Below are 22,595 nucleotides of genomic sequence, written 5' to 3' on the forward strand. Positions count from 1 at the left end.
ACTATTACCAAAAAAAAAAACAACATCTGGGCTACTGTGGGTTAGACAGCATTTGAGAGAAAGTTGTGCTTTTTGGTGTACACTAAACACAACACGTGCAGAAATGCACTGTGAGGCGCTGTGAGGATGCTTCGCTGCAGCAGGTCCTGAAAGGCTCGTAAAAGCAGATTGAACATGAATGCAGCAAAACAAGGAGATCCAGCCAGATGACCTGATACAGCCTGCTGGAAACCTGCCACTTACTGGGTTGACAGTTTATCTTCTAGCAAGACAAGAGCTCAAACAGAAAGCCTAAATTACACAGGAATGGCTTCAAAACAACAGTGTTAATATTTGATTCCAGACTTCACTCTAATCCAATATTTGTTGTCATGGAGTACATAGAGATTTGCTTCTGCATGTACAGAAAAAAGCCAAATTAATCAAACAAACCATTTTTTGTACACTCATTTGTAAATTTCTTTTAGTTTTCTATCTGGTATATTTCCTTCCATCATATATTAAACCAGTTTTATAGCTTGATGAATGTGGCCAATCACTCAATTTATACATCAAAATTGAGATTTTATGCTATTTATAGAATAATCATATAAAACTGATGACTCAGTTCAGACAGTTGTTGATAACAAAGCTACAAGGGAGCCGAGGAAGAACTTGAAACTCAAAAATGTTACTGTGCTATAAATAATTAAATGCTGCAGTGAGAAAATTTGATCTCTGCTACTTTACATCTGTCGGCCTGTGTCTCCCTCTGCTGGACATTTACTGTCACAAGTTAGAGCCGCTAAACTTGTTGGTCATTAAAAAAAAAGTTTAAACTGTATGTGACAGTGACACACCACATGAGGAGGAAGTACACAGATATCCTAAACTCTCACTTTTTTAAACTCAGACTCATAAAGTGATATCTAAAATTGTATGTTGTACTTGAGTTCATTCATAAAACTGCAGACTTGAAAGATGAACTGAAGAAGTGTTATGATTGCTGTAGTAATAATAGACAATAGTCAATAAGAATATCTTTAATATAACCAAAAGGAAAAGTGTTGTATAAGACTGAAACAAAAAACTTTGTCGACAAGAAAACTCCACTGAGCACCTTTAACTTGATTTCTGCTGAAATTTTTCAAAGTTGAGAAATTGTCCAATTCTATGAGTGAAAAAACATTTTCTCTAGTTGCCTTTTCTGTGTGCTAAAAATGTATATTACATACATATATGGTGCAAAAATGTGCCCACAGACTTTTGACAACTGTATGATTTTGAAGACACCAAATATTTTTTTTACACCATTTCATTTACAATACATAGCACTGAAAAGCACCCACATAGTTGTTTTTGCTCAAACACAAAGAGACTTTAATCTAGTTTAATACATTTCTGCCAGTTGAATGTGTGAAGTCGCCTAATACAGCTTTAAGATGCGGTAGTTCTCAAGGGCTCTCTAAATGGGTAAGTGACTTCATATTCATTCCATTATTTTCCATTAATACAAAATTGGGATTTCTGGGATAATGGCCAACATCTGACTAACATCCCATGACTAACAGTGGCCGCATGCACTCTGAGGATATGGCCTGGAAAACACAGGCTCCCAGGGGAAATACGTAATGGGATATTCCCTTCAGAACAGAGATTTTCCAAAGCTTTTCACCTCTGCTGTTTCACTGTCTCTCCTCACTGCTGGTGTAAATTACTCATTACAGGAGAAGAAACAGGAATATAGAGGGGATTGAACAGTTCATTTATTTCTGCATGTGCTCCTTACATCTACATTACACCTTTAAAATGAGCGTTTTATGTAAGTTATCATTGATTTTCCACTGACTGAATGTACTGTAAGATTTTTTTCTCCTACATTATGCATTGTAGTTGACTGGATCATGATATATGAATATAGAATAAAGCAGTAATGCAATTTAAGACATCAGATATGTGAATTTTCCATTAGGGGAAATTTATTAGCTCAAGATCTTTTACTACATTAGCTAAGCTGCTTGAATTATGCACTTTATTATTTCTGATAAAGTTACAGTAACTTGTACAGACATTGTGCTCTTCCGTTGTAAATTTACAGTTTCATAAAGTTACAGCAGTAACACAGACGCAGTTAACTTCAATATCCTGCCTGAGGGCGATTAATTTGACCTCAAAGGGTTTCATCAAATATATCTCTGTAATATTCTAAGAACCTGTTGCTTTTTATATTGTTTGTTAGAGCAAGAGAGTTCAAGCGGAGTTTTTTAAAAAGTCAGAATGTAAATGTGTGTTTTATGTGGCACATGACGTTTTAAGGATGATAATTTGTAGGACAGATTCATTGTTGTCACAACATACTACAGTATAAAGATTTGACTTGTATTTCAACTGCTCATGACGAAACTTGACCTACTATCCTACAAAGACCGATTATAAGTGAAAGCCAAATTATCCAATCACAGTCCGTACTTTTTGAGCGACACGCCTGTCAGCCAATCAGATTTCTATTTGTGTGCTCATTGGGCGGCAGGTTCTCACTGTATCTTATCCTACCGTCAGAGACTTCTGAGTGGCGCGGCGCGTCGATCCCAAGTGGTGAGTATTGTCGTTTTTATGTTATTAATTCCACATCTTTAATCGTAACTGCGTACGATTTAACTTTTAGTAACATGAGACGAAATCGACTAACACCTGGGAGCTAATGTTAGCCTGCTAATAGCAACCATTCAAGTAAAACGAGCCCGGCTAGCAGCTCTCCGACCAGGAAGCGCAAACACGGAAACCTCGTCGAGTTTAGCCTTAAATGTCTCCGCTGTATCTGAAGTCGTGTTGTTTCTAGACAAACAACAACATATAAACGTTAACGAGAGCGCAGTTTAACATGTCAGGCGGTGACATATGTGGTTATAGTCGCCTCGACTAACGTTACTAGCTTTCTATTTCCTGATGATGACGTTATTGAGTCACCATTTGCTCCCCGTCAGTACATGGTTGCCTGTGTTCACCCGTCCTGTCTTTACCGCCCTGTAGAGAAGCACACTGGAGCAACCATGGTGAAGATTTTCATCGGGAACCTGTCTCAGCATGCTGAGAAGGATGAAGTTGAAGCTCTGTTTGCAAAGTACGGCACAGTGACCGAATGTGCAAAGTACAAAAACTACGCTTTTGTCCACATGGAAGACCGCAAGGCCGCCACCAAAGCCATCCGTGAGCTCCATCTGTACAAGCTCAGTGGCAGGCCCATCAATGTGGAGCCCAGCAGGGGGAAGAACCAGGGCCCCGTCAAGCTGCACGTAGCCAATGTAGAGAAAGGCTACAGTGACGAGCTGCGTGCACTGTTTGAGGAGTACGGCACCGTCTCCGAGTGCTCCATTGTGAAGGACTTTGCTTTTGTGCACATGGATAACTCTGATGAGGCCATGGATGCAATGAAAGGCCTGGATAACACAGAGTTTCAAGGTAAGTCAACTTTTGATGATGTAGGAATGGATGGATTTTGGAAGTTCTAAGGGTTCCATACAGTTTAGTGTCTAGCAGTTTTGGATTTGAGGGCCAATGTTTTTCTCTCTCTTAGGGAAGCGCATACATGTTCAGATATCAAAAAGCAGAAGAGCGGTGCACAAGGAGGATGAGTATCCCCCTCCGCCAAACAGGGGAGGCTATTATCCTCCTCGCTACCCAGGGGAGATGCCCGAGCCTCCCTACAGAGGTCGCATGTCCGCTTACCCGCCTCCGCCTCCGCCGCCCCCTCCTCCTCCGAGACGACCAGCGTATCCTGACCGTGGCTATGGCGAGCGAGACGGCTATGGGGTGGTCGATTACTATGAGAAATACAGAGCCCGTCCTTACAGCATCCCGGGCTACGATGACAGGCGTTCCAGTGCCATCCCCCCTCCTCCGCCTCCTCCTTCGGCGTTGGTTAGAGAACGTCTCGGGATGGGGTCCCTCGATCCATACGAGCGACGGCCGCTCCCCCCTCCTCCTCCTACGTCCTACATGGCAAGGGACCGAAGCCCCATCAGACGAGCCCCGCTTCCACCTGCTCCGTCAGCTGGTAACGGCTACCCCTACGAGCGCTCCCGGCTCTCCCCGCTGTCCCGGTCTCAGATGTATGCGGCTCCCCGCCCCAGGGACTCGTTCTCGGAGAGAGTTCAGCCGCTGCCGCCACCGCCACCTCGCTATGCAAGCTATTAGGCACACAAGAGTATAATACAAGGTGAGAACAGAGATGTTGAATGACCTCATAAATCACATTGCTAAGAGTTTGAGAAAATCTTTAAATTAATGCCAAATCAAAATGAATTTGATTCCATAAATTGAGGTAGAAACACACTTTAAACCATCATCATCAGCCAGAGCTCTTCATTCCTGCAGAGCTAATAAATCGATATACAATCATTAAACATTGCTAATGGAATCCTAAAAATATTTGCTGCTTTAACCTCAAAGATCAATCTTTGCGCGAATCATGATTAAAACGCGCTCCTTGACATGTGTCGTGTGCTCTCTCTCCAGGTTTAGAATATGACATGATCGTCGTCGTCTGCTGATGTACGTGGTGCTATACATCCCTCTCGTCTATGGCGGATTGCGTTGCGTTCGCCTGAGACTTACTGGAAGATACTGTATTGCGGAACAGCCCCGTACTTTAAAAACATACGATTCCATGTCTACAGTTCACGTATTCTCCTGAGCTGTTTATGCCTTTCTTGTTCCTCTGCTTGTTTTACTGTTCAAATCCTTAAAGTGTTTCACAGAATAGGATGCTGGCGTAGGTGCTTAGTCTATTTCAGTGTGACACACAGTACTGATCTTGGCCAAAAAAAACTATACACTCTGCTTTTCAATCTTTCTAAATGGAAATGGCCTCTGGAAGACTGTGACAGAATTTCATAACAAGGGAAGTCAATTAAATGAGAATATATGTAGTCTTTGTAAGCAAAATTATTGTAGTTTGTTCAGTCTAAGGGTGTTGGTTGATCACTAAATGCTCATCAAAAGAAGTTTATAAAATTCAGCGTATAAGTGCTTTAATATCTTGGTGTGGCAGGTTGTACATTAAGCTCTTAAGTTTTCCGACGCATGTAAAGCATGACAAATCAAAAGTTCCAGGTTGGTTTTGTTCTTTTTACATTTGTGTTAACTTTTTCTAGCGTAAACAGAATCTATAGCAACGTTATGTATGATTTTATTTACTTTACAAATTGCTTTTCATTTGAAGGCTTTTTAATAAACACATGAAACCAAAAAACAACGTTCTAACTGTCAAATTATTCCTTGTTGGGTAGGCCTCTCAGTCTAATGACTTGGCACACAGCCACTATACACCAGATATCTTGAAAGTTACGCAGGCGTTTCACTCTTAACACGCTTTCAGTTTCATTCTTCACACCCTTGAAGTATCAGCTTGACACATGGTAGGTAATGTTTTCCCGTTCATCTCCAGTGAAAATACTGGACAACTAAGCAACCAGGCTTGCGATGAGACGTGAGGGAAGAAAATGAAATTTGTGGGCAGCTGTACCTTGATATTTTGATGACTTGGCAGACATTGTTACATTGATAACCGCTTTCTTGAGTCATTACCAAAATAAAAAGCATACTGTATATGCAAACCTAAACAAAAAGTAGATTAAGACTTCTCCTCTTAGACCTTTTTTTTTTTTAAAGTTGATGCAGTAAATGAAATCTGTAGCTGTCCACAAACACAGGAGTGACAAAACATTGAGCAGAAAAATTTACCACAAGTTCCGTTTCCTTAATTTTTCTGTAGCTACACAATGTTTTTAATCTGCGTCCGCTGGCTGCTACGTGTTGTCCCTGTCACACAGGAAGCTGCATCACAGTCGTCCATTGCCTACCTTGTGTCGAGCCAATTAGTTGTTTCCTAGAAGTAGTAACGATAATTAACTGAGCTTTGCGATGGGCCATGTTTCTGTCGTCTTGCGACATTTGTTCTAATTTGCATTCTTCATTTCTCTGTCATTTAGTTCACACAAATTATTCACACTTTCCATTATTGTCTTAACTCTCAACATGGCCTTTTATTTGTACCATAAATTGCATGCAGTCTTGGAATTCTTAGTATTTGTGCTCTTTGTAGGTTGTTAGACTCTATGCAGGAGACACCAGCTCATGGTAAGTCATCCATGGAAGATGTCTGCATCCTGAGGCGGAGCGGTGGGTATTGTTCAAACTTTACTCCAAAATACCTCTTACTAAAACAGTACATTGACTCATGTCTCTGTCTTGTGATCTTGGATACTGCTGTGTACTCGTTGTATAGTCAGAATATCAAAGTTGTATTCTCTACTTCATGGTTACCATTAAATTTGGTCTTAAACATTTGAAAATGTGTTATTTCTTTAAGCTGTGGGGAGAATGGGATTGCTGACCCCGTCTCTTTGTCTACAGGCTGTAGACGGGCCTGCTCTGCTGGCTGTAACGGGTCATGAAGTGAATTCATCACGAACTAGACAAGATGGGATCAGCTGGTCGTGCAGTTTAAGGTAATGCAGTATAAAATTCCTTATGTCCATAAGAGTGTTTCCTTTTTGTGTACCCTGATTTTAAAAGCGTGTTGTTTTTACAGGAAGTGCATTTGGTGTTTCCGTGAAGGTTCGGCCCATTGGTTGGTGAGCTGGATTGACTGTTAAATCTTAAGGAAATCTGTATGTTTACATTTTTCTCCATCAGCTGATGACACCAAAATAATGAGTTAGGTGAAAGAAACTGGCCTCAGAACAATCCCTACAGATTTCTAATTAAAAAATTTAATTTAAACAAGCCACCTCAAACTTACCAAAGACACTTTTAAGAAGCTCTATAAATATTTGAAGTTGACATGTGGCTAAAACATGTAATTGTGACAGGGTTTTGGTTTTGGCTCCATTTGTACTTGAAATTTTTGTGTGATCTTTTACATACAACTGTTCAACCTTTTGTTTTGTTACTATCTTTATGTATCTTTACTATTTATGAACCTAAAACATATAAACATACTGTAGGTTACTGTATATGGGCAGTTGCACACAGATATTTGTAGCAATTGAAGTGTTAATAAATTGTATTTTATAAATCATTGTCTTTTTGTTTTTGTTTGTTTCAAATATGGATATGAACTTTTAACATTGTCATTTCAGTATGGAAGTTGAAACTTAACAGGCTGGAAATGAATGACCATCATTTACAGAGAAATCTGATACATGACATCTTTGGTATTCAAACACAGTCATGCAAGGCTGTTTAGTATGAAATGGCCTCCTGCTGTTACGCAGTTTGGCAGAAACTCTACAACAAACTGCGTCAAAGTTGAGAATAATTTATGGTGAGACATTACAGATTATCTCATGTTGCCTAATTAGCATTTCAAAACCATTTAAAAAGTGCTCATAGTCTTGGAGAACCTCTGGCAAAACAGATACTGAGGTATTAACACGTCTCAACAGTCCTGTGTTTCACATAATCTGTAATGTGTCCTCTTTGAAACAGTCAGAATATTGTTGCATTGTGATTTAAAAAAAAACAAAAAACAAACCCTGTAAATGTTGTCAGTGTTACTTGATTTTTCATAGATTTGGCAATATCCTTGTTCCTGCTAACATTTGCAAGCAAAACCCCCAGATGTGCTTGTTCAGCAACAACTTATTTGTCTATCTTTGCCAGTGAGGAAAAATGACCCAGACATACGGTGTGTGTGTATATATACATTAAAAGTATGCTTTCCGTTTATCCTAGACAGGTAACCTGTTATAATGGATAGTATAGACACTGTACTTAGGAATAGGAAAAAGACAAAGTTATCAAAGCTGTACAAAGTGAAATGTAAATAGAACTTCTCCTCCTCATATTTCTCATGAGTGAGGAGTTGCATCTTCTGTTCCCTTTTTTGGAAAGTCAGTTTCCGCAATGAAGTCATTGCAGTTCAAAGGAGGTTTCCTGTAAACACACTATCTTATTGCTGGAGTTGAGTTTCAAGAAATCATGAGAGGTGGTTAGAGTGTCAATACTGTGTTGACCAGACGCTGTTTTACAGGGTTTACTGAACCGGTCCAACTACTGCCTGCATGATAACGACCACATTCCACACTGTTAGGACTTTTTGTACTGGCTATTCCTGAAGCCTGCTGATGTTAACTACACTAACACTGTGTGCTCTGCTGCTTCAAATGACTAGATGGAAGATCTCATTTTGCACTTCCTTCTCGTAACTTCAATAAAGAGAGCAAGATGAGGAATCTCAAACCAGATTGGACTTTGTCTCAAAGACTATAAAATAAATAGTACCCAGAGTCGCAGTGTGTTTCTACTTTGTCCTGTGTTGTTAACCAGAAGACCAGCTCAGTAAATTTAAAAAATATATCTTTTTCAGTTTTAGCATAATTCACTGTCTCATCTTTGTGTCTGTATTCTTTGGTTTTGTTTATTTCCGGCTGATGTTGTCATGCTGGGAAGAGGACCTGACAAACAGGTCAAGTGCAATTTTGAGGTACCTGTGCTTCCCTGTTTCCTTGTTACACTTCTTTATATTTCTGCTCCACAAAAGTTCAGAGGGAAATATACTTTTGTTATTCCACATTTATTGGACAGCAATAGTTATATTTCAGATTCAAATTTTCATCCAGAACATATGATCAGTTAATATGAAGTAGATAAATATTAGTTTTACCTGTCGACTAGTAACAAGAAAATGCTGCATACACATTTAAGTGCCATTGATAATAATCCTATAGTATATAATAATGTAACTAAGAGCGGCCAATATGCATAAAAAACACTTCTACTTTAAATACTTTTAAGTATACTTCACTGATAATACTGAACTTACTATAAAGGTGTGCATGTTTTTGTTTCTACCGCAGCTTATTGTAGCCTGAGCTCAAATATTTGAGCAATTTTACCTCAAGCAAAGATGTCACGCCATCCTGCTGTTCTCAGGAACAGCGTTGTATGAATAATTACCATAAACTTCCAGTAAATGTGAGGACAGTTTCTCTAAATTGGTTGTCAAATCTATGGTTGATACAGAATATTTAAGAACAAGAACATTCAGAATAAGATTTTGCCAAAAAATATTTAATATGCAGAAGTAGAAAAAAAGGCTTTTTTTAAGCGCTTACACTTCAAGAAATGGGGTTAATTCAGTATATGAAGATCACAGCTTTACAGTATATAGATATATGTTGTAATACATAGAGTGCTGAGTAATACTATGATTTCACATTACAAAGAGGGAGTCTGCTTGAACTCAAATGTAACAACTAGACAGCAATTCATTGCCACAAGAAAGTAAAAATAAAGTCACAGCATGTCACAGAGTGGTGATTGTTAGTCATGAATAACACAATTGAGTCTCATCAGTTTCCAAGGGGCCTTGGGTCCTAAGACTAGCAGGTAAACCGTTCATCACACGTGAGCCTGTGTCCATGACGGGTGTGGTACTAGGCACAAACATGCATGTCTCCTTGGATGGAGACACTGTCAGCACCTCCAACTCCACCTCAAAGCTCCCCTTGGCCTCGCCGGGCTCTCGGATGATAAGCATCTCATACTCTCCGAACCGGATCAGGGCCTTGGCCGGGAGATCCATCTTCTCCAGGTAGTTCAGTGTTGAGCTGTTTACTGACAGTCGTCCCCTCTGGGTCAGGTTCTGGATGGTGAACAGCATGTCCGGGCTCTGGGGTGTGCGGTATGCATGAAGGGCCATCTGTTTACGGGACACCCGGGGGTCAACCAGGGCAAAGGTGCAAGCCTGGGCGTCACGGCCCAGCCTGAGAGGGTCCTCTGCTGAGTGTCTTCTCCTGTTCCCCAGAGGAAGCAGACTGTAAAGGCCCTTAGAAGTCTGCTGCGGGTGGTAGAGCTTGATATGGAGACAAGTCAGGAGATCCTCCTCTGTCTCCATTGTCTGGGACACATTCATGATGACAAAAAGCTCCTGTGATGAAATCAGCAGAGGGCTGACCTTCAATGATGAAGGGCTGTTGGAGCAGAAAGCAAACAAGCCCATTAGAATACAAGTAGATAGGGTGGTTTACCAGTCAAACACAAGTAAAGTAATACAACAAATATACAAATTCCTGTTGTTAGATCATTGTGTCTTACCTGTATGTTGAATTCCCTAATTTGAAGAACACTTGGTTTTACTACGTCCACAGGAAAACTGCATCAAATAGAGTGTGTCACACTCAGGGGGAACTAGCGGTGTTGGTGCTGAGAATGAAAACAGGCTAACTCTTTCTGTTTGCTCTTTTCATGCTGCTGGCTTCTCTCCTCCCGCTTGGTTTCGTCACTCTCACAAGACCCAGTGGTAATGATGGTGCGGTCAATTGCACATACGGAAATATCACTACTCTAAATGTGTGGATGACGTAAAGCAGTAGTGAATTCAAAGGATAAGTCGTGATTTTCATTTAGTGTTGTTAACATAAGGTGAACATGGAAGTTATGTTCACCAACTGGTAAAATAAAGTGTATGTTACTTTGTAAACTATTATATAATCACATTTGTCAGTCTTTCTTGGTAATTTGCCACTCTTACTTTCTAACATGAATACATGATCAGTGGATCAGCAGGGAAATTTGCAAAGAAAAAGAAAAAAATTAATAAACGATTTTGGCAAGTATTTATTCATATTTCAACCTAACATGCCTATCATACACTGGTTTACACAAACTAAACTGTAACTAGCTGTAAATATATTTGTGTTTTAGACTGTTAATTAGACAATAAAAGCAATTTCAAGATGTCACTTTGGCTTCTGGGAAATTGTAATAGCCATGTTAAACACATTTTACAGAGTAATTATTATTTGGAAAAATAATCAACATATTATTCATCAATAAAAAAGAATGATATATTGCAAGGCTACTCCACAATGTTGTGCTGCAATGTGCCACCAGCCTACAATAGGGTCGCTGCTACTTTTTCGTACAATGTTCACTCTTTTTACTTTTCTAATCAAATATTTCACGAGTTGATCAGAGTTCTGTAACATACGATTTCAAGATGAGCACCTTAACGCAGCATTGGGGCACTGAAAAATTCCCCGATGACGCAACTTGAAACAGAAAGGACGACTCTTCTTAAATTTCACATTGTTGACCAGGGATCCGACCCTGGCGGGAGGCATAATCCTGTTGTAAAATGACACCGTTACACATTAATCCAGGAAGAAATCGTTTACTTACGTGTAATAATTTAATCCCCTTGCATGTCACAGCTAGTAGTGTGATTCAAGCAGAGAAAATGACGTTATTGGTTAAATATGAGACATTGTGAGTTACTTCCAAACCATGGCTGACTTGCCTTGCTGTTTGTTAATATATTGTTCAATAAAGCATTAAAAACTACCAGACATGGACAGAAATATGCTGGAAGTGGGTTTCCGGCAAGAAAAGACAAAACATGATAGTGTGTGGCATCATTTTAAACTTCCCCAGGTGTAAAGAATATCATATACTCATACAGTTATCTCGGGGTTTAAAACATGTAAAATATATGCATACTTAATACATAAAGCGGACGATGGACACTGCCCCCTCCTAGGCAGTAGGGGGCGGTGTGACTGTGGGTCACAAAAAGGGACAAACGGGGAAGAAAAAAGGGGGCAGAAAGCGGAAGTTAGCTAAAGCTGTTTATACATCCGTGAAAGGAAAACTCTCGAAAGGGGTTTGAATTTTTTGTAGAGGCCGCCCGGTAAAAAAAAAAAAAAGGTAACCTGAAATTCACTCACCGGTATCTTGAGATTCACAATTCACTGCATTTTCAATAACTGAATTACCTACAGACATTTTGAGTGTTTGTTAGCCTGCGTCGCGTTTGTGTGCTAACATCGAGCTCGGCGCTTTGTTCACAGCGTGGCTCAACGAGCAAGCTAACTGTAGCTAACGGTTAACGCAGTTTAGAGATGTGTGTTTAAACCATTGAGCTGTTTAATAAGCCGCACTGTTGCGTTATGATAGCAAAACAGTAGATAGAGAGGTGTTAAAATATGTTCGCTAATTTGTGTCAAAATGCTTATATCATTTGACTTGCTGCGTTAAACTAATTGTCAGCCATTTTGTATTGATTGAGGCCGTTTAATACGCAGCTGCTAAGGTTACATATCTGAGCAAACATACTTTAAGATCCCCTCCAGACATGTTTTAGGATGTATGTAGAATACTCCACTTTGAATAATTTGTGTCTGACATGGTTTTACCACTAAAAAAGCTATATTGGCTCGCTCAAATCCTTAAAATTGTATATCCTCCTCTTCCCTCATTAAAAATTTCTCATTCTATTAAATAGGCAAATTTATTTAAAAGTATGTAAAAAGGTTAAATGCCTTTTAATTCTAATGAAGCATTTTCCCCTGTCCCCATCCCTATGTACCCCGTTTTTCTTTAATATATTTTGATACAGATCTTTAATAATGGTGAAGATTTTTGTTGGGAATCTGCCTCGAGAGGCAGACCAGGATGAGATCAAGGCTCTCTTTACCCAGTACGGCACAGTCACAGAGTGTGCCATCATCAAGAACTACGCCTTCGTCCACATGGATGACCGCAAGGCTGCCACCAAAGCCATCAAGAATCTGCACCTCTTCAAGCTTCACGGCACACCTATCAACGTCGAGGCCAGCCACGGGAAGAACCAGGGATCTGTCAAACTGCATGTGGCAAATGTAGAGAAGGGATCTGATGATGAGCTCCGTTCACTCTTCGAGGAGTACGGCACGGTCACAGAGTGTGCCGTTGTCAAGAATTTTGCTTTCGTACACATGTCCAACTCTGATGAGGCCATGGATGCCATCAAGGGACTAGACAACACTGAATTCCAAGGTAAGAAAGGGCCAGTATGTTTAAAAAAAAAAAAAAAGTAGTGTTGACAGCTTGTCTAACTTTAAACCTGATTGTGTAATATGTGTATCTTCTTTTGCATTTAGGCAAACGCATCCATGTACAGATTTCTAAGAGCCGTCCCAGACATGACGAACGGGACGACTACCCCCCTCCTCCCCCAGACAGGGCAGGCTATTGGCCCCCACGCTACCCAGGAGAAAGGCATGAGCCCCCACCTCCGAGCTACCTGAGGGGCCGCCTCAGTCACATACCCCCAGGTTACCCCGCCCCTCCTCTGCCGCCCCCTCCCCCCCGACGAGCCGTTTACCCTGACCGTCCCTATGAGGGTGAGAGGGACAGATATGGCGTGGTAGATTACTATGAGAAGTACAGAGCCCGTCCTTATGGCATTGCCTCCTACGAGGACCAACGTGCTGGCGCCCCTCCTCCTCCCCCTCCCCCTTCAGCCGTCGTGCGAGACCGTCTTATGACCTCGCCGCTCGACCCGTACGAGCGTCGGCCTCTCCCTCCTCCTCCGTCCTCGTACTACGCCCGAGACCGTAGTCCTCTGAGGAGAGCACCTAGCACGCCAATGCCCCCTGCAGGTAACGGCTACTCCTACGAGCGCTCCCGTCTCTCTCCGGTTCCCCGGGTACCGGCATACGGAGTTCCTCGAGCCAGGGACCCCTACGCAGACCGGCTGCCTCCGCCACCGCCTGCACGCTACGCTTATTAAGCAAGGCTCCGGCATGTGAAGTCAAGGTGAGGATAGGTCTGAGGTAGACTGGTGTTCATATCTTTTCTGAAATTCGTTCCTGTCAAGGCAGAGGCAGCCTGTAAGTTGTCCGGCACGCTCCAGATCTTGTGGGGAAATCAAGCTTTGAAAAGACATGCGAAAGAGGTGCTGTTCTCATAATGTACGTCTGTGCTTGTTCAGTCTTGGATCTCTGTGGCTGAAGAAGGGGACTCAACAAAAACAACTCGATTTAAAGGCAGCATATACATAATTAAGATGGAACAACGTGCTTTGTATCAACAGTTGCAGGCAGTTCATTTGTGTCATGTGCTCTTTTTTCAGGATCGTCGTTCGACTGCGTCGCCGCTCGCCGCCTCCTGATGCACGTGACGCTATCCCCTTCCTGTCTGTGGCTGAGCGCGTTAACGTTCCCCTGCGATGCTCACAGGAGGAGCTGAAATGCCGACGTCCACGTCTGTTTTTGTTTTTATTATTTTGGGACAGTTTTTACACTCGTATTTTTCCCTCTGATTGTTTAGTTTGTCATTGTGCTATAGAATTTTTAATACTTGACGTCAAAGTAAGGCGTTTTTTTTTTAATTTGAACTTTTACGTTTGAATTATTAGTGTTCTGATGTTGTGTGTGACCTTAGGAAGCTGACTCATTTCAGCATCATTTTGTAGGCGATACTTGTGACTGTAGATTTAACTGAACTGAATGTTTGGTACTAAATCTAATCTGCACGTTGTTTCCATCATGTTGACCTTTCTCACAAACGCAAACCAAACCTCCATGTGGCGTTGCTGTGAAAATCTAAGCTGCAAAGACGCAAGAGTTTGACAAATATATAAAGTAACTGTTAATAGGACAGTCACCGCAAAACGTTCACATGTACCTGTATATTGTCGAACCTGTTTTCAATAAAAAGAAGTGTGCAGTAATGTTCTTCAGATGGCTCCAGGTCATGCCCAGCGCTTAAACACCTAATCAGTGTGAACCGCTTGAATTGATTCAAATACTTTGATAGGATCTTTCGACAAATATCTTGCTTGTCTATTAAGTGATTATCCATTCACTAATGATGATCTGACGTATAATAGACTTGTTGAAATCGATACACTAATTAAAGACATACAGCCTCTCTGGTTTTGTCTGAAGTGCCCCAGCCTCGCTCATCAGCGTACCTTTAAGCTTGTCCCCTTCTGTGAAAAAATTGAAAGTTGCCCATAATGGAGCTTCAGTGCAGAGCATAACACTTTCCGGGCATTACTCCAGGTTAGATTTTGAAGTTGAGACTAGTTTATCCTGAATCTGGGGGGAGATGACATCAAAGGCTGTTGGAGACCTTCAGAGTCCACAGGTAAGTCAAGGGTTTATGATGTAGAAACTTATCCTGACAGCACATGATCACATTTGAACTTTGTAAAGGTTTGTAACTGTGAAAATCATTTTTGCCATTTTCAGGTTTAGGAGTGCTAGTTAGCCAAATGTTTATTCATTCATAAACTGTGTGCAAAACTATCCATTCAGCTGAAAATCTGCTGTTCTATATTGTCAGTGTTTGTTGGGAAATAATCTTCATATATATATATATATATATATATATATATATATATATATATATATATATATATATATATATTATTTATATGTGATAGAAATTGTTGAGACCAGACCCAGCGATCATCAATTTGACAACCATTATTGGCTTTTGGGGAAGGTGTTTTTTTTTCCTTCCCCAAAATGGAAAAGTAGAGAAGCATCGAGGGTAGCAAGGGTGGTTAGGAGTCAAGATTGTGAGTGAGGTGACTTAAGGAAAGCATCAGGAGGTTTTACTCCTGGTCTTGCAGACATGAGTTTTATGAAACCCTTGTAAAGCATGAAGTCAATTTACTATACATCAAAATTGCTTTATTAACAGATTTTGCATACATTTTGATGGATATAATAAACTGAGAGTACTCTGTATTGCCATGTTGGATTCTGACCTGCATGAATAAAATATTTAAAACAATCACGGACTCCCTGTTAACTAATGTACTGTAAATCTGTGAAGGTCTAGTTTTCCAAATGCAGTGATACTACATTTCTGAGTTTTGGTACTTAAACCAAAACAATACTTTGTCTGATACCATACATTTAACAATAGAAACATGTTTTTCTACTAACCCTTTTTTCACTGAGCAAACTTATGTTAAAACATATGTAATAGCTTTGTCTAAATAGTCTAAAACTGGTAAAATTATGATTTAAATCAAAGTGTATTCAACCAATAGGCACTTACGGTTACTATGTACTCAAATATTTTCAATTTGTACTCTTGTTATATTTAATACCAGCTTTTAGTACTTACATATATTAATATATTTTGTGGGGCTGCCACAGTCACTATTTGGATACATTTTGGTCCGTACCAAAAAAAGCATTGATGGGTGAAACCCAGCCCAAGGTATGTTGAACGTGGAAATATATCAATATAATTCTGCTAATGTTTAAGACAATATATAAATAGGTTAATTGATGTATTTGCTCATGTCTGAAGGCAGCCCTAGTATAATTACATTTCTACTGTTTTTATTTCTTCAACAATTAATCAAGTAGTTGTTAGCTATTAAGTTAAGGTTAAGATCAGATTTTTTGAGAAAAAATGTCCAAATTCTCTGATTTCAGCTTCTCAAAAAAGCATATTTTCTGGTATCTTTGGTCCTCTGTGACAGTAAACTGAATATCTTTGGGTTGTGGACTGTTGGTTGGGACAAAACAAGACACTAAAGGAATGTCGCTTTGGGAAACTGGTTGAGGTTTTCCACCTCTTTCTTACATTTTATTGACCAAATGACTAATCAATTAATCGAAAATAATTAACAGATTAATTGATGTGAAAATAATTACCCACTGTTTATGTAAGTACACCTTTTTAACCTTTTGATGGTTTCGTACAGATTTCAGTGTCCTGTGTATCAATGCAGCATCAGTGGGTTTGGTTTTATCTTCATTTAAAAAGTTTCAGTTTCATTCAGCTTAATCTGCAAGTACCACTGAAGGCCACTAGAGGGAGCATGCTCACAATACAAAACTTTCTACTGGCCTGTCAAGAGCCCTGGGTGGTGTAATGTAGGACTACAGTATGACACGTGTAGTAGTGTAATGTAGGAGTAGTGAATTGTCATTAGTCTATTGTTCCTCATCACTGTACAGCAGTTTGATACTACAAACATAAAGCTGTTATTGAAGATGTTTTCCTGCCCTAAAATTTCAAATGTTCTGCAGCAAGGAACAGGGTTGATTTCTGAATGTATTGTACTTATACTTTCATAGTGTGTTTCAACCACAATGCACAATTTTTCACATTCATCTGTTGAGTTTGGTCACGGTTTAACAAAGTTAACACTTGTGTGTGGTTTTGCAAGTGCTGGGCCATTTTTTTTATCCGACATCTTTCCAGCATGGTAAAACACAAGCTGATACATGATGTGAAGTTAAATGAACCAATAAGATATTGAAAAATATAACTTTAATAAGTTATTTTGATGAAATATTATTTCTTCATAAAAATCAGTAGACCTTTGTTGGGTGTAGTTATAATGCAGAGACCTGAAGACCAGTCTTCCTGTTTACCACCACAATGGAAAATAACAAGCAGGGCATCAATACATGTCTATATTTGTATGCAAACACGCATCACTTCAGCTCAGACCACGCTGCACTCTCTCTTCCTGTCAAACAACCAACGTGACCTCAGTAACATTGAAGAACTCCATCTAAACTCTCTTTAATCTGACAATAATCAATGTCCTTACTGACCCCTCCTCAATAGAACACCAATCATATTCTTTCTCTTTTACATTGAGAGTGAAGACAGATTAAATAAGCAAAGGAAAATAAACAGTCATGTGAGAAATAAAATCCAGTGCAAAGACTGCAAATTTGCCACAAATACATCTTTATTACAAACTGGATTTTTTTGACATGGTGATAGTTGCTTCCCCCACCTGCCAGTCGTACAAAAACACAACAGCAGAGTGATATACTGGCACAAGTTATCGGTTGACCTCTAAGCTGCAGTTCCAGGTGCTTCCTGAGTCTATCTGGTGGCAGCATAAATCACATTTGGCTCCACTTCTCTCCCTGATGCAGGCCTTCGGATTCTTTTGGGCTTTGGATTGAAACTCAATGCTGCGTAGTTCAGGTTATCAGAGCCCAGATTCTGCAAATTAAAGTATTTACAATCACTCATCTGACAGCTGACTTTGTGAGGAAAAACTAAAAGAAATAACTGATAAATGACTTGAAGTGATTGTAGCACTTCCTACATTTTAATACATAAAAGAAAGTTTTCAACTTAGATTCACCTCACTCTGTGGTGTATTTTGTTCTTCATTAGGAGCTATACAAGAGAGACAACACATGTTATCAGTTAATTAATCACATTTATCATTTTCCAAATCATGTTTACACAACTTTAAATATGACATGCAAACACAACAGAGCCAAATATAAAAAGATACAGTAGCTCTCACAAATACCTGTCTGAAGCTTCTTGATTTTGACAGCCAGACCAATGACGACTATTATAAGGAAAACAGTCAAACCACCCAGGATCACACTCATCAGCTTTGTTATTCCATCAGACTCTTCTACAAGAAAGATTGAAAGATCAGATTCTACTTTAGCTTCAGTGTTTTGGCACCCTGCTAACATTAAAACTGAATCTAGTTTCACCTTCAGTTGACTGACAGTTTGTGCAATAAAAGAAAACTTTAAGAGAATCTTACTTTTACACTCGCTGTCCACGTCATCACTGAATTCATCGTGGCCTTGAAATGAAACAAAGACAAATTTAAACTGGATATTATTTTGAAACATAATACATAAGTAGTCGCACATGTTGAATACAATGGTGAGAATCTAAATTTGCAAAATACCAAAAAATTCAAGAGACAAGACAACTGAAAACATTCTTACCTTGAAATTTTAAATCTATTACTTTAAGTATTGTACGTCCGTCCATGTAAAATCCACAGAAATACAGCCCAGAGTCAGATAAATCCACTTGCGTGATTTTAAGAGAGACAGTAGAGACGTTGGAACTCATTTTGAATTTCACATTTTGGAATCCATCACAGTATGCAGCATCATTATCAGATCCGAACATAGAGGAGATACAGCTGATCTCGGTTCTGTTGACAAGTCTGGACCAAAATGTGTGAGTTGGAGTTCTGGATATGTTGGAGCACTGCAGTGTGACTTCTTCACCAGGCTGGACCTCCACAGTCTGAGACTCAGAAACTGAGACAGTGATCCAGCCTGAAACACACAGAGACAACAAGAGATTTACTCCTCAGCTGATAAAGTAACAGGGACCTAAATCCTTACACCTTAGATGTAGATGTTTAATATTTCAATGTCAGTACTTACTGAGGCTGCAGAGAAGTAAAGCTGTTATCAAGATAAAGCTCCTCATTGTGTGTATGATCGTCCAACTGCAATGACTCTTTATTCACTGAGCTCATGTACAGGGGCTTTGTTGGAAAGAGGCGGGGAGTTTTTTATGTTGACGCTCTTACTGGCCACATAAATGACTTCCGGTCAAGAAGTGTTGAAACAAAATCATAGCCTCAAAGAGTGATTTCCTCAACCTGTGTTATCTGAACATTCAATCTAATGTTCTACTAAAAGTCCATTTATCTACAGAGTGAAAATATCTTCATGTTACAACTGAAAGGACACGAAATTTGTGTTTGTGCTGTAGGTACTTTAACAACCAAGTAGTAGTTGCTTTGAGAGTATGAATTTGATACTTTAAATCTGCAGACAGACAAAGTTAGTGACTATCTGGGGAACATAGTGGAGCATTTAGCAGCTAAAGAGACAGATATTTTTCTCAGGAGTTGGTGGAGACGAAAACAGAGCCAATAGGGCATTCACACATACAGACTCAAAGGTTAGGAAAGTGACAGCTGCTATTCATTGTGAATGAGACCTGGCTTTACAGCCCTGCGGCCTCCACTGAGCTAGAGAGATTCAGAAAGCGACAACCAGCAAGAGCCAAATTCACTCATTTTGATTTCTGTGTAAACGGAATAACAGAGTTGGTCACCACGTAAACTAACTTTAAACAAAATGGAGGAAAAACTGATCGTCATTGTCTCCGGTTTCTCTACAACCTGTATTTAATGAGCTGCTAGATTTTAAAAGAATGATGATGTGTAGAAACAAATTGCCGACATTGTTGCTTCATTAGTACAGAGGCTATGTGAGAAAACAACTGTCCAGTCAGACCAGAGTATGTAAATGTATGCGCTCAACACAACAGACACAGAACTACAGATTGATAAGAGTCCAGAGACTGCCGACTACTTTGCATCCATATGTGTGAACCCGCCATAAAAGAAGAGTGAATATTGGACTTACGTTACTCAGCTGGATAGAAACATGACTCCAAATAAATGATAATGTTGCAAATAAACTTTACAAGGTGATAATATGTCAGATGTTGTCTTCACGGTTTGTTCTCCGCTGCCCCCAAGTGGACAAAAATCTGTTCATGCAGCTTTAAGAAAGTTACATTTGGATCATCCATACACACACGTGTCAGTGTTGCAAAGAGATATTTACTGTTTTCATTCTATCATCTTTTTGAGGATATTTGCCTTTAGCCACAGGCCCTTTTCACAGCAGACATTTGTCACTGTAGGAAAAGCACAGGTGTCTCTAACAACAATAACTATGCCTCCGCTTTATTCAGGTGTCTCAGTAAAGTCATGACAGTGTGACAGTGAGCCAGCATGCATGATAGCAGGACCCTGAAACTGAAGCACCTAAATGGAATTCAGCCATCATTCATTTTATTATTTACACCTTTTCCTGCTGCAACATGTCAAAATGTCTGAAGTGAAAAGGGTCTCTGTGTTACAAGTAAGTGTTTCATCAATTCTGTCATCAACACAGTATATCAAGAGTGAGATAAAGACAACAAGTGCCAGTTTCATTAACATTGTTGTTTCACGCCTGTTGCAGCTGATATTGTGAACGTTACAGACTGGAGAATAGCACTCAGCTGAAAGCCAGTCTTCCTGTGGTTGAGACTTCACTTCAGGCTGATAGAGACAGAACCATTTGTTACCACAGTGGAAAGTGTCAGAATGGGCAGATGTGGGGCATACAGTAATGCAAACACACTCAGGGCCGAAACCGAGTAGCTACTGTATCTTTGTATTTTTTGGTTGGATATGTAGCAACTGACTACATGCTGTCTAGCTGTGATGTGTGCAGAATCCTGTTTCTGTAATGTGAACTCAGTATTTTCAAGAACATTGATTAAATGTAGAGAATAATTTTAAAGAAAGTCTGCCAGTATTCACTGCTTCCTTTGAGATTTTACTCCCACAAAGCTTTGAGTTAAGAGACCTCATGATTTTATAACCCTGTCTCCTAAAAATGATGTCAAAGTGATGTGTACCTCACTCATTCATCCAGTCACAGCCTTCCATATAACTCTTTCTATAAGAGAATCTGGACAGACATATTCCTCCTTCAAACACCAGTCACATTCTTCAAACAAAATATGAGAGACTTCAGATGAGAAAAAAGAGATAGAGAGGAAAAAATAAAGGAGCCGGTGAGAATTAAAATAGAGCACCACCAAAAATAGCATGAATATAGGCTCTTTATTGCAAAACACAGTTTTTTGACAAAGTGATGATAACTCTTCCCATCCAACAGCTGCACTAAATCAAATAAACACATTCATAGAAAAAAAAAAGTTTCACTCTGAGTTGCAGTTCCAGTTGCTTCCTGAGTCTATCTGCTGGCAGCATAAATAACCTGAGTCTCCACTTCTCTCTCTGATGCATGCCTCCTGCTTCTTATTGTTGCTGAATATAAACTCAGTGCTGCATCATTGAGGTCATCAAAGTCCAGGTTCTGCAAATAAGAGTCAGAGAACTCTCATACAACATATAGGACTTCACAAACAATGTCAGATGATGACAAATGATAAAATCATCTTAAATATACAATAAAGAAATAATCATGAGTTAAAGTGATTCTGGGATATTTTAAGCCTGAGATCATACAAAAGTAGAAATACGGATTCACCTTATTTTTTTGTGGATGCTGTTCTTCATTAATGGCTAAATGACAGAGACAATAAGTTTGATCAGCTCATCAACATTAATCATTATCCAAAAACATTGTTGTTAATGCACTTTGACATAACAATACAAGGATGTGCACAAGCAATAAAAGCAAATATAAAAAGATACAGTAGCTCTAACAAATACCTGTCTGAAGCTTCTTGATTTTTACAACCAGACCAATGACGACCATTACGATGAAAGCAGTCACACCACCCAGGATCACACTCATCAGCTTTGTTATTCCATCAGAATCTTCTACAAGAAAGATTGAAAGATCAGATTCTACTTCAGCTTTAGTGTTTTGGCATCCTGCTAACATTAAAACTGAATCTAGTTTCACCTTCAGTTGACTGACAGTTTGTGCAATAAAAGAAAACTTTAGGAGAATCTTACTTTTACACTTGCTGTCCACGTCAGCACTGAATTCATCGTGGCCTTGAAATGAAACAAAGATCAATTTAAACTGGATGTTATTTTGAAACACTTACTTTGTAATCATAATACTGAAGTTGTCGCACATGTTGAATACAATGGTGAGAATCTAAATTTGCAAAATACCAAAAAATTCAAGAGACAAGAAAACTGAAAACATTCTTACCTTGAAATTTTAAATCTATTACTTTAAGTATTGTATGTCCATCCATGTAAAATCCACAGAAATACAGCCCAGAGTCAGATAAATCCACTTGCGTGATTTTAAGAGAGACAGTAGAAACGTTGGAACTCATTTTGAATTTCACATTTTGGAATCCATCACAGTATTCAGCATCATTATCAGACCCGAACATAGAGGAGATACAGCTGATCTCGGTTCTGTTGACAAATCTGGACCAAAATGTGTAAGTTGGAGTTCTGGATATGTTGGAGCACTGCAGTGTGACTTCTTCACCAGGCTGGACCTCCACAGTCTGAGACT

At 39.5% G+C, this 22,595-nt stretch overlaps 4 protein-coding genes across 7 annotated transcripts; 2 read left to right on the top strand and 2 right to left on the bottom strand.

The window, feature by feature from the left end:
• The first annotated feature begins 2,491 nt into the window (after window positions 1-2,491).
• On the top strand, window positions 2,492-7,515 carry LOC137174981 (RNA-binding protein 4.1-like). 4 transcript variants are annotated; one of them, XR_010925522.1, is made up of 6 exons: window positions 2,492-2,574; window positions 3,010-3,438; window positions 3,554-4,195; window positions 6,083-6,159; window positions 6,350-6,488; window positions 6,572-7,515. XR_010925522.1 is itself a non-coding variant. In XM_067580557.1 (4 exons), the coding sequence occupies exons 2-3, from the start codon at window positions 3,030-3,032 to the stop codon at window positions 4,171-4,173; spliced, it is 1,029 nt and encodes a 342-aa protein (XP_067436658.1). In that variant the 5' UTR covers window positions 2,492-2,574; window positions 3,010-3,029; the 3' UTR covers window positions 4,174-4,195; window positions 4,495-5,233. The 4 variants fall into 4 exon arrangements, 1 of the variants encoding a protein (XP_067436658.1); XR_010925521.1 differs by having other exon boundaries at window positions 6,394-6,488; XR_010925520.1 differs by having other exon boundaries at window positions 6,083-6,488.
• Window positions 7,516-9,033: 1,518 nt separating this feature from the next.
• On the bottom strand, window positions 9,034-10,294 carry tifa (TRAF interacting protein with forkhead associated domain). The gene is made up of 2 exons (XM_067580558.1): window positions 10,081-10,294; window positions 9,034-9,956 (listed from the first exon to the last, which is right to left on the bottom strand). The coding sequence occupies exon 2, from the start codon at window positions 9,896-9,898 to the stop codon at window positions 9,311-9,313; it is 588 nt and encodes a 195-aa protein (XP_067436659.1). The 5' UTR covers window positions 9,899-9,956; window positions 10,081-10,294; the 3' UTR covers window positions 9,034-9,310.
• A 1,263-nt stretch (window positions 10,295-11,557) lies between these two features.
• Window positions 11,558-14,488, top strand: rbm4.3 (RNA binding motif protein 4.3). The gene is made up of 4 exons (XM_067580555.1): window positions 11,558-11,691; window positions 12,383-12,801; window positions 12,906-13,563; window positions 13,880-14,488. The coding sequence occupies exons 2-3, from the start codon at window positions 12,393-12,395 to the stop codon at window positions 13,535-13,537; spliced, it is 1,041 nt and encodes a 346-aa protein (XP_067436656.1). The 5' UTR covers window positions 11,558-11,691; window positions 12,383-12,392; the 3' UTR covers window positions 13,538-13,563; window positions 13,880-14,488.
• Window positions 14,489-17,260: 2,772 nt separating this feature from the next.
• LOC137174468 (uncharacterized) lies at window positions 17,261-19,074 on the bottom strand. The gene is made up of 5 exons (XM_067579765.1): window positions 18,957-19,074; window positions 18,504-18,845; window positions 18,065-18,355; window positions 17,891-17,925; window positions 17,261-17,745 (listed from the first exon to the last, which is right to left on the bottom strand). Exons 1-5 carry the CDS (start codon window positions 19,000-19,002, stop codon window positions 17,623-17,625), a joined length of 837 nt encoding a protein of 278 aa, XP_067435866.1. The 5' UTR covers window positions 19,003-19,074; the 3' UTR covers window positions 17,261-17,622.
• Window positions 19,075-22,595: the final 3,521 nt, after the last annotated feature.

The sequence above is a fragment of the Thunnus thynnus genome, chromosome 22 (genome assembly GCF_963924715.1).
Source record: "Thunnus thynnus chromosome 22, fThuThy2.1, whole genome shotgun sequence".
NCBI lineage: Eukaryota > Metazoa > Chordata > Actinopteri > Scombriformes > Scombridae > Thunnus > Thunnus thynnus.

What these genes read in the sequence shown, in the direction of transcription:
- LOC137174981 (XM_067580557.1), top strand. Translation starts at nt 3,030, where the DNA reads ATGGTGAAGATTTTCATCGGGAACCTGTCTCAGCATGCTGAGAAGGAT. An exon ending in GGATAACACAGAGTTTCAAG is followed by an intron (nt 3,439 to 3,553) that starts GTAAGTCAACTT and finishes TCTCTCTCTTAG; the next exon opens with GGAAGCGCATACATGTTCAG.
- tifa (XM_067580558.1), bottom strand. Translation starts at nt 9,898, where the DNA reads ATGAATGTGTCCCAGACAATGGAGACAGAGGAGGATCTCCTGACTTGT.
- rbm4.3 (XM_067580555.1), top strand. Translation starts at nt 12,393, where the DNA reads ATGGTGAAGATTTTTGTTGGGAATCTGCCTCGAGAGGCAGACCAGGAT. An exon ending in AGACAACACTGAATTCCAAG is followed by an intron (nt 12,802 to 12,905) that starts GTAAGAAAGGGC and finishes TTTTGCATTTAG; the next exon opens with GCAAACGCATCCATGTACAG.
- LOC137174468 (XM_067579765.1), bottom strand. Translation starts at nt 19,002, where the DNA reads ATGAGGAGCTTTATCTTGATAACAGCTTTACTTCTCTGCAGCCTCA. An exon ending in AATAGATTTAAAATTTCAAG is followed by an intron (nt 18,356 to 18,503) that starts GTAAGAATGTTT and finishes TTTCATTTCAAG; the next exon opens with GCCACGATGAATTCAGTGAT. An exon ending in AAAATACACCACAGAGTGAG is followed by an intron (nt 17,746 to 17,890) that starts GTGAATCTAAGT and finishes TTTAATTTGCAG; the next exon opens with AATCTGGGCTCTGATAACCT.